The sequence below is a fragment of the Salvelinus namaycush genome, chromosome 34 (assembly GCF_016432855.1).
Source record: "Salvelinus namaycush isolate Seneca chromosome 34, SaNama_1.0, whole genome shotgun sequence".
In the NCBI taxonomy this organism is placed as follows: Eukaryota; Metazoa; Chordata; class Actinopteri; order Salmoniformes; family Salmonidae; genus Salvelinus; species Salvelinus namaycush.
Window position 1 is genome coordinate 14,412,195 of NC_052340.1, and position 11,270 is coordinate 14,423,464.

At 44.4% G+C, this 11,270-nt stretch overlaps 1 protein-coding gene across 2 annotated transcripts in view; it reads left to right on the forward strand.

The window, feature by feature from the left end:
• LOC120029073 (sortilin-related receptor-like) overlaps positions 1 to 11,030 on the forward strand; it is a 78,888-nt gene extending 67,858 nt beyond the window's left edge. For both annotated transcript variants that reach the window (XM_038974378.1, XM_038974379.1), the window contains exons 35-48: positions 160 to 329; positions 1,100 to 1,212; positions 1,508 to 1,609; positions 1,722 to 1,788; positions 2,138 to 2,220; positions 2,312 to 2,402; positions 2,556 to 2,746; positions 3,273 to 3,392; positions 3,631 to 3,795; positions 4,855 to 5,029; positions 5,409 to 5,515; positions 5,636 to 5,828; positions 7,522 to 7,734; positions 8,238 to 11,030. In XM_038974378.1, coding sequence (XP_038830306.1) covers positions 160 to 329; positions 1,100 to 1,212; positions 1,508 to 1,609; positions 1,722 to 1,788; positions 2,138 to 2,220; positions 2,312 to 2,402; positions 2,556 to 2,746; positions 3,273 to 3,392; positions 3,631 to 3,795; positions 4,855 to 5,029; positions 5,409 to 5,515; positions 5,636 to 5,828; positions 7,522 to 7,734; positions 8,238 to 8,305 — 1,858 coding nt within the window. In that variant the 3' untranslated portion in view covers positions 8,306 to 11,030. The remainder of the gene's footprint in view (positions 1 to 159; positions 330 to 1,099; positions 1,213 to 1,507; positions 1,610 to 1,721; positions 1,789 to 2,137; positions 2,221 to 2,311; positions 2,403 to 2,555; positions 2,747 to 3,272; positions 3,393 to 3,630; positions 3,796 to 4,854; positions 5,030 to 5,408; positions 5,516 to 5,635; positions 5,829 to 7,521; positions 7,735 to 8,237) is intronic.
• Positions 11,031 to 11,270: the final 240 nt, after the last annotated feature.

An 11,270-nucleotide genomic window follows, 5' to 3' on the forward strand; every position in this document is an offset into this window, starting at 1 on the left:
GTCAGCTGACATGGCTAATTGAGTGACTGTCAGTGACTGACATAATGAGAGAAACTGCCGAATGATGCACAACCAATTAAAATTACACCTGGTGTATTCTACTATTCTGACTGTGTGTGTCTGACTGTGTTTGTATATCTGTCTGTCTCTGTGTGCTAGGCTGGTGGGCACCCAGCAGTGGACCTCCATGGACACACACAGCAACAAGAGCAGCTACACACTGTCGGTACTGAAGCCAGACACCACATACCAGGTGAAGGTTCTGACGCAGTGTCTCAGCAAGCAGCACAAGACCAACGATGTGTTGACCCTGAGAACGCCCGAGGGATGTGAGTGATGTCCCGTGTGTAGACTACACGACTTTCAAAATCCTAAGATTGCTGAGCCTCTCATTAAACCACCGTCTCTCCTGTAGTGGTTTGTCTTTCCAACGTAGTGGTACGCACGCTGGACGATGTGACACCGACGGGGGGTCGCACACTACAAGATTCTCGATATCACGCTGTCTCGCGAAAACAATGATGTGATTAGATTGTTAACGTAGCTGTGGCTAGTCAGACTTGCCTTACAGAGTTGAAATACCTACTCAATACATTTTTGAGTTGAACGACATTGCTTGTGGCGAGCTCTCATTGGCTATTGCTGATCAATGTTCTTAAAATGTAGGGGGAGAGGGTAGAGGGGAAGGGTAGAGATGAGGGGGAGTGAAAGGTAGAGGGAGCAAGACACACAATCATTTCACTGTGTCCATTCACAGCAGAGGATTTGTCTAAGGTTTGATTTCACACGTTGTCCATGTAATTATTGTGGTTGTTCTGCTCACCCTAGTTGAATGCACTACTTGTAAGTTGCTCTGCTAACTGACAGGCAAAATGAGTAACAGAAGGAATAATGCAGGTAGGTTTTTCTGGACCCAGATTAAGCCTACCCCCGGACTGATGCTCAATGGAGAATCTCTATTGAAAGAGTCTTGGAAATACCCCTTTAGTGTTTATATCACTGTTATGTTACTTTTGAAGTTTGTGGCCTGCCTGCAACAGTGTTTTCCAATGGAATATTTTCGTGGATTGACAGTAGTGTTATGTAATGTTTGTTGCAGTGCCCGACCCCCCCAGAAACCTGCAGCTGTCATGTGACAACGGAGAGGACGGCACGGTGGAGGCCTCGTGGAGCACTCCGGACAAAGCCCACGGCCTGATCCGGGAGTACATTGTGAGTTAGCCTGCCCAGACAATGTCGTTTCCTCTGTAAACCTATTAACCGCCTCTCCGTTAGTGTCATGTCCTGAGCAGTAGGGCTATAAGAAGAGATAGAAACATACGCACAACCGTTGGCTTTGAGTGGGTGCTGGAATCAAAGTAGATGTTCACCAGAAAAATATGAAAGACTCCACACATTCCAATGTGGGTTTATTATTAACATGAAGAAGAAAAAAAACGTTTCAACCCTGTTTTTCCTGTTTTGTTTCTCTGACTGTGTGTGTGTTGTGTGTGTGTGTGTGTGACAGGTGGAGTACAGTGAAAAAGGTGTGGAGTGGTTCTCTCAGCGAAGCACTGACAACAGCGTGGAGGTCAAAAACCTACAGCCCAGCACTCTGTACAAGTTTAGAGTAAGAGACCTGTCTTTCAGAGCAGCTTCATAGTGACATTTGGGTTCTTAGCATTAGAACAAGGTAACATGAGCTCTTAGAATTGTTGAGTTCTGAGCCTGTGTGTTTTCAGGTGGCAGCAGTGACGGGTCGAGGTATGGGGAACTGGACTGAGGTTAAATCCATCATCCCCAAGAAAGGTATGACAGAATCTCTCACGATCATTGCCCTGACAATTTATAATATGGCATGATGATAATTTGATAAATTTGACAAATTCACTAATCCAGGGTTTCTTAAACTATGTGAGAGGTGGGTCGCAAGTTATAAGAATGTATCTGTAATCACACGCTATTTCTTTTTAGTTTGGGTCACCGGATGATGGCACATTTCTTATTTCGGTTTCGACCTGTAATCCTTCAGTGCACTTGCTCCACTGGTTGCGTTGTGGAGATTTACAGTGTTCTATCGCCCTCTGCTGGCCACCACTATGTAGATGTCTAATTTATTGGAGCTGGTGCTTATTGTCTGTCTCTCCCTCTCTCTCAGCTCTACCACCTCCCTCAGTTATCACCGACAGCATCACAGAAGACTCGATGAGCCTGTCTTTCAGCTTTAACTCCCAATATGAGGTCAGTTGGTGGCGTCTCTGAGTGACTCCGTGCTTGTCTATGTATTCTAACTTGCCCTATAATTCTACCGTTGTTCCGTGGGTGTGTGCAGGTGAGGCAGTATGTGGTGGTGCTGTCCTGGGTGTTTGATGCTCACGTGAAGGAGAGCAGGAACTACACCGTGCGAGGCAGCATACTGAAAGGTAGGCCCCTGTCTGCCACTAGTGTCCACACATTTTCTGACAGCAAAACAAGTGTTTTTCAAATATAACTTCGTTTTATGCGTCACAAACACACACTTAAGTGTTTTCAATATCCTAATCCAACTCTGTCTGTATTTACCTGTACACTTCCAGCTGCCAACCTGACCACGGGTACCATCTACGAGGTGGCTGTGTGGGCCCAGACCGGTGTAGGAGACAGCCCCACAGCCCTGTCCCGCCAGCAGACCACAGGCACCCAGCCGGAGCCTCCCCTCCTCAAGGCCCGGGCCCTCAACCAGAGCTCTGTGGAATGCAGCTGGACTGTAACCGGCTCCTCCGCACAGGTAACACGGGCACAGCATGACAGCTACTGTATTACAGACATGGGTCATGTTCATTTGGTCACGCAACGGAAAACATCATACAACGTTTTTTGACCGAAAACGAAAATGAGCGCTTCTTCTTGGACAAGTTCGGGTAGTCCCTACTCTAGTCTGTTTTCTTCTATTTGGTGCCTAATGAACATGACCCTGGGTTTAAGTAGTATCTGTAGTATAATTTCAAATGCTTCAAGCATTTGGTTAAGCCTGTCTCTAGTGCCTGATGGGCGGGGTTTGCCCTATTTCATTGGTTCCATTACACCAGGCAAGAGCAATAAAGCCAGTCCCCACAAACAAAATATAATATGGAATTACATAAATGAGTCATAACTGATTGGATGTATAAAGCGCTTTTCTAGATGCTCAAAGCTCTTTACATGGTAAGGGGGGAACTCGCCTCATCCACCGCTACCGTGAAGCACCCTGCTGGAGTATTCTGGCTCCCTGTGCAGCCAGTGATGTACTGTGTGGTTGTTGTCTGTCTGTACAGGTGTATGGCATCTTCTTTGCCACCTCCTTCTTGGACCTGTACCGCAGCCCTCACAGTGTGAACACCAGCGCTAGTAGCCGGACCGTCACTGTGGACAGTGATGAGCAGTACCTGTTCCTCGTGAGTTCACCCTCTTAACCCGGATTCCTCTCTCAATGCCTCAGACACAGAATCAGAAAACTTTATTGACGTGCAACACGATTTTTCGTTGTCGCCACTGATTCCATTTTGGTCCTAACTGTACTGAACTGTAAAATGATCGACTGCAGAAAATCCACTCGGTTAACCTATGTGTACATTTTGGTTTCTGAAGAACAATATCTCAATGTGTGTGTGCTTGTTCACGTGTGTGTGACAGGTGCGGGCCATCTCTCCCTACCTGGGCCCTCCCTCGGAGTATGCGGTGGTTAAGATGATTCCCAACGAGCGGCTTCCTCCTCGTAACCTGCACAAGGTGCGAGTTGAGAAAACCCAAGCTACGTTGAAGTGGCAGCCTCCCTACGACTCCCCCAGTGCTCCTCTGGTACGGCCAACCTCAAGCGTCAGCTCTTTCAGATACAGTTAATGTGATGGGTAACTTTTTTTAAATTAAGTTGAAGCTTAAACTTCAAAACAGACCCAAAGTCTGGATTGCAGTGTCTCCTTGTCCATTGACTTTTTTCAGTGTAAGGAAACATTATTGTTTGAAACATGACTGGGAATACAGATATGCATCTGTTGGTCACAGATACCTTAAAAAAATGGCCCTCACATTGGGCCTCAGGATCTGGTCACGTATTTTTTGTGCATTCAAATTGCCATCGATAAAATGCAGTTGTGTTCGTTGTCCGTAGCTTATGTCTACCCATACCATAACCCCACTGCCACCATGGGGCACTCTGTTCACAATGTTGACATCAGCAAACTGCTCGCCCACACGATACCATAAATGTGGTCTGCGGATGTGAGGCCGGTTGGACGTACTGCCAAATTCTCCTAAAGAATGTTGGAGGCGGCTTATGGTAGAGAAATTAGCATTCAATTCTCTGGCAACAGCTCTGGTGGACATTCCTGACGTCAGCATACCAATTACACGCTCCCTCAACTTGAGTCATCAGTGGCATTGTGTTGTGTGACAAAAGTGCACATTTTAGAGTGGCCTTTTATTGTTCCCAGCACAAGGTGCACCTGTGTAAAGATCATGCTGTTTAATCAGCTTCTTAATATGCCACACCTGTCAGGTGGATGGATTATCTTGACAAAGGAGAAATGCTCACTAACAGGGATGTAAACAAATTTGTGCACAACATTTGAGAGAAATAAGGTTTTTGAGCGTATGGAAAATGTCTACCATTTTATTTCAGCTCATGAAACATGGAACCAACACTTTACATGTTGTGTTTATATTTCTGTTCAGTGTAGTACCATGAACAGTTGTCCCTCACTACTTTTGACCAGGGCTCTGGTCAGTAGGGTGCCATTTTGGATGCCAACACGTCTGTCATTCATTGTTCTTGTGTTGAATTATATTACTGTAAACTCTGTTGAGATTGTTAAATGCACTTTCAATAAAGTTTGATTTGGATGTGTCCGTCCCGTGCAGACGTACGCGGTGCACCTGAAGGACGTGGTGCGTAAGACCGAGAGCAGCTACAAGCTGACCACCCAGAACAACACGGTGGAGTACTGCCTCAAGGGCCTGGAGCCCGGCGGACACTACAGCGTCTCCGTCCGCCTGCGCAACATGAGCAAGGAGGCCAGCTACACGCTCAACACAAGTACGGCCCGGCTTATGTCCCGGAGACGGGCGCGTTCCAGGTCATCTTAATAGCAGCCGGCGATCAGCTGTTTCTTTTTCCCACAATCCCCCGGGAAAGAGTTAAAACATCTCAGGGGTCATGTTGATGTAATGTAGCGATCTTCTGGCATGTGCAGCCCGACTGCAATATAGATAGACGACCTGGAACGCGCCCACAATCTGTTATATAGTGGCTGGGGGCTAGTCAAGATTTCTTGAATATTAAAGGAGTTCAAGCTAGAGCACCAACAGCTCTGGGGAGATCACATTCAAAACCTAGTGGGGATTGTTCTTACATGAACATAGTTGTATGAATGTATGTTGTTAAAGTGTTTTCCTTCTACTCTGTGTGGACATAGTGCCCCTGCCTGCTCCAGAGGCTCTGAAGATCCTGACGGAGAAAGACCATGTGTTCCTCTTCTGGAAGAGTTTGGCCGTGAAGGAGAGGAGCTTCAATGAGAGCAGGGTGAGGGACACACAGCTGTCTCCCTGTGATGGCAGATCTACCCCACTGTCTTTTATTTCCTCTGATATTCACCATCAATGTCTGTCTGTCTGCACATCCGTGCTCGGTGTCTCTCCGCAGGGCTACGAGGTGCACGTGTACGACAGCCTGTCCAACTCCACCGTGCTCCTGGGTAACACCACGGAGAACTTCTTCCGGATCAGCAGCCTGCTGGCGGGCCACAACTACACCTTCTCCGTCCAGGCCCGCTGCCTGCTCAACGGACAGCTGTGTGGCGAGCCCGCCCTGCTGCTCTACGACCAGCTGGGACAAGGTGAGGCGGGGAGGGGACACTGGGGAGGATGGGAAGTTACTGCACAGATTTACTACGAACATCCATAAATCTTCAACGTCGGTTTCAGTAACAATGTGTGGTGACATTCATACAACAGAGGTATACGAGGTAGGATACACTTTAACAACATACATTCATACAACAGAGGTGTACGAGGTAGGATACACTTTAACAACATACATTCATACAACAGAGGTATACGAGGTAGGATACACTTTAACAACATACATTCATACAACAGAGGTGTACGAGGTAGGATACACTTTAACAACATACATTCATACAACAGAGGTGTACGAGGTAGGATACACTTTAACAACATACATTCATACAACAGAGGTGTACGAGGTAGGATACACTTTAACAACATACATTCATACAACAGAGGTGTACGAGGTAGGATACACTTTAACAACATACATTCATACAACAGAGGTATACGAGGTAGGATACACTTTAACAACATACATTCATACAACAGAGGTATACGAGGTAGGATACACTTTAACAACATACATTCATACAACAGAGGTGTACGAGGTAGGATCCACTTTAACAACATACATTCATACAACAGAGGTGTACGAGGTAGGATACACTTTAACAACATACATTCATATAACAGAGGTATACGAGGTAGGATACACTTTAACAACATACATTCATACAACAGAGGTGTACGAGGTAGGATCCACTTTAACAACATACATTCATACAACAGAGGTGTACGAGGTAGGATACACTTTAACAACATACATTCATACAACAGAGGTGTACGAGGTAGGATCCACTTTAACAACATACATTCATACAACAGAGGTGTACGAGGTAGGATACACTTTAACAACATACATTCATACAACAGAGGTATACGAGGTAGGATACACTTTAACAACATACATTCATACAACAGAGGTGTACGAGGTAGGATCCACTTTAACAACATACATTCATACAACAGAGGTGTACGAGGTAGGATACACTTTAACAACATACATTCATACAACAGAGGTGTACGAGGTAGGATACACTTTAACAACATACATTCATACAACAGAGGTGTACGAGGTAGGATCCACTTTAACAACATACATTCATACAACAGAGGTGTACGAGGTAGGATACACTTTAACAACATACATTCATACAACAGAGGTGTACGAGGTAGGATACACTTTAACAACATACATTCATACAACAGAGGTGTACGAGGTAGGATCCACTTTAACAACATACATTCATACAACAGAGGTGTACGAGGTAGAATACTGATGTGATGATTTTAAGGAATCTCTTTAATCTCTTTAATCTCTTTTTTTTTTTTCCACCTCTTTAAGGAATACCTAGGATAGGATAAAGTAATCCTTCTAACCCCCCCCCCCTTAAAAGAGTTAGATGCACTATTGTAAAGTGGTTGTTCCACTGGATATCATAAGGTGAATGCACCAATTTGTAAGTCGCTCTGGATAAGAGCGTCTGCTAAATGACTTAAATGTAAATGTAATGATTGTTTTCCATGTTCATCTTACTTCATCAATCAACTTTGTGAGATAAAAGTATATCAAGAATCCCTCATAATGGCTCCTTCATGTGCTGTATATGCAATGTCAACCACGTCAGTCAATGAAAGTCACTAACTCCCCCCCCCCCCCCCCCCCCACCTCCCTGCCAGGTCCCATTGACGCGGTGCGGAGCTCGGGTCAGTCAGGAGACATGGCGGTAGTGGTGGTGCCGGTGCTGTTCCTGCTGCTGCTGGGGCTGTGTGGGGTCCTGGTGGTCCTGTACCTGAGGCACCGCCGCCTGCAGAACAACTTCACCGCCTTCTCCAACAGCCACTACAACTCCCGCCTGGGCTCGGCCATCTTCTCCTCAGGGGACGAGCTGGGTAAGACTCCTTGGTTAAGTTCTATGTCGAAGTAGCCACATATGTCCGTAATTGCGGCGCTCCCTTGTTTTGTGTTGACGCTTGATGTTACCGTTGACTTTGCCTGCGTGTGATGGCTGCTAAGGAGCCTTAATGTTATCAGTCTACACTGTGTTGGACTTGAACCACGTTGTCTTTATTTGTGAACTAACACCCATTGGGTATCCCGCTCTGCGTCCATCTGATTGACATGGCTTTTGATCAATCACTTGTAGGGCCCGGAGTTTCTCCTGATGGTGTGACCTGACCAGAAAAACTCTGGTCCCCAATTAAAGGCTGTGCTGCTAGGGACCGTAGTTTGTCCTTGTCAGGTCCCATCGTCCGGAGAAACTCCTGGCCCCACTCATTTCTCATGGGTATGACCAGGATCATAAACCACATTTTAGCATGAGCCGTTCTGAATGCAACTATCATGTCATTCTTCCCTCCTCCCTTGTTCTCTTGTTTACCCGTCCTCCTTAAAGGTGACGATGACGAAGACACCCCCATGATCAGCGGCTTCTCAGACGACGTTCCCATGGTGATTGCGTAGCAGGACCACCCCTCCTCCTCCTCCTCCTCCTCCTCCTCTCTATCACTCTACTATACACTCTGCCCTGCCTGTCCCAACCCATCACCTACGCAACCGTGCCCACGTGGTACGACAAAAGGTCAGAGGTCAAGAAAGAAGGTGCGCCAACACTTTCGTCAACCAACCCCTTCCGAGAAAACAGTCTTATATGATTCCGGATCAAAGGAAGAAAAGGTGAAACGCAACGAGAGATATTTTTTAAAAGAAAAATACGATGCACTTTTTTGGGATGCGCAATAACTTATTTTTTTATACATAATATATATATATCGGTCAAAGGACTTTATTGGTCGGGAACTGATGCTAACTGTGAAGGATTAGGAGTCTGTCAGGCGAGTCGAGTCGTGTGTTAGTCGCTCTGGGAGAATAGACCCAACTACAAACTAACTCCATAAAGAGCAGTTCATTGCTTGAAGCCAAAATAAGTACCTAGCAACTGGAATATCCAATGCAGAAAAAAACACACCTAAGGAAAGAAAATATACACCTAATCAATATACTGTATGTAAAAAAAAAAAAAAAAAATTGTTTAAAAGCTTCTTGAAGGGAGTGAGGAAAACAAGCCCTTGACACAGCATAAATTAACAGTCTTTATGGTATTTATTCAGGATTTATGTCACTTTAAAGAGTATACTATTTGCCCATGGTACGTTGTTTACGGTGTCCATACAGAAATCGATCTGAATATGTTACTGTCTGTTCGAATGAGATCACTTTAATCTGTTGTCGATATTTGATTTGAAACTGTCCGTTGGCGTGAACACAGCATTCGGCGTCCGCGTAACCAACCAATGAGTAGCGATTAGATGAAATCGATGGCACCAGGCGGTGTCATATAGATCCATGTTCCTCCTACCACCAGCACAGGAGTTGCTGTAGTCTACTCAGCTGTAACAATAACACAGAGGAGTTTATTAACTCCAAAAAGTCAGCTTGATCATTCTGTTGTGTTTCTCTACTCCCAATGCCGCATCAATAGGAAAACAGTTTGATTTTAGTTGCTTTTTTCAGGACCACCACGATGTAAATATTCTTGTTATTCAAATATTATTATGCCCAATCGGCTGCCGTTAGTTTGTAGTGTTTGGAACCTTTGTCTCTGATGTTCTCAGGGAACTGGGTCTTTGTCTGGTCTGACACTGGCGTGGTACCATCATCTGAGTCTTTAGCCAACACTCAGAACCCTCACTGAGGTACTATAGTAACCCTAGAGACAGCATTTGGAGCATGACGTAATTTTGTTGTAAACTGGTTTTCTGGTTGAAAATAAGTTATAAAACCAGATGACACGGAACTGGTCTTTGTTACAGCAAGATATATTTTTCATGAGCGAGAGCAAGATGTCATGGGAAAGACGTCATATTTTGGTTGTTATCTGGTCAGATAACCAGATTATTGCATTTTGTGGTTGCTGTTTAAAAAAAATAAAAAAAATATTTTAAAAAAAGGACAGTCTAATCTACAACCTGATCATAATTTAATAATAGACATCATAATTATGTCATTGAAACCACTTTTGCTTGCTGGGATGGCAATATGATGTTTAGGTCACAGTGAAGTGGACTGTGTGTCCAGCTCTCTCTCACTGTTTAGCAAAACGCTTCACGTCAGTTTGATGCGCCAAGAAATGTTTGTATTTTTACTCTTCCCCATCTTATTGTGTAGTCATGAACTGAAACGTGTATGTTCGTCTATGCTAAAGAGCCATTTCAATTGATGTGAGGTATGCTTTTATTCATTGACCTGTTTTGGGGTTTTGTTCATGAATGTATTTTATATCTGTGATTTTATGGCTACGAGGCAGTGTGATCCCCCGCCCTCTCCCTCCCACCTCTCATGTGAAATGGATACACTCGCAGTCCTCTCACTTTGTATAGCCAAGAACTCGTTTTGATAGTGTCTGACTGTAGACTGGTTCAGGGCAGGCATCGCGCCCCCAGGCTCCAGAACCACGTTCCCACCCCCATCCTACTGTGGGGGTGACGTCACAGCAGCCCCCCCCCATCTCACTCTCCGCCCCCGGTCACTGCAGGGCTGCTTTCAATACATTGTTTTGACATTCTTTCCATAAGGTACTTGTGATTTTATCTCCCCCTTTTCTGTTTTCCAGGCCTTAAATAGTGCTGTAAAGATACTGATGGGACTGTTTCTTTTCTGTGGACTTCAATTTGCCACATATGCCTTATTAGAACACATTGAGTTTGTATGTATGTACTGTATTTATGATGACACGAATGCACACACACACACACTCAGTACCCTTACACAATGCTAAAGAGAATGATCTGTACTGAAGAGACAGCAGTAGAAGTCGTTTGTTATTGTTATATACTACTACTCCTGTCTGCATTGGCTGTTTAAACAAGGCACATATCTAAAGCCACCTGATAGATTTTATCTCATGTAGTCCCAAGTTTTGACAATTGTACAAAATATAATTCTTGATTGTGTGACCGTTTCAACCCCCAACCCTTCCAAATGTAGACTTTTTTTCTTTTCTTTTTTCTTCTGTAAAATAGTATGCTTAAAAAAGTTTTTGCACAGAATATAATGATATTGGACACCGCCATATTTGAATATGTTGATCTTGCTTGCTTATGGGGGTCTCAAGGAAGTGAGATGTTTGAGGTACAGTGTGAAGTGTTTTAAAAACCACTTATACTGAAATAAACTTACTGGAAATGTGCCGAAGCCTCATTTTGCTCTTCTTTCACAGAGAGGATGGATGGATGGATGGATGGATGGATGGATGGATGGATGGATGGATAGACAAAAACAACACTGAAGATCTCTGCTTTCTAAAAAAAAAAATTTTTTTAATTGTTTAATTTACTGTCTTTAGTCAATGTCCTTACAACTTCCAAATGCTTTTGATAGAAATAAACAAACCACTATCGAGTCTCCTCAAAGACCCTTAACAAAGCAA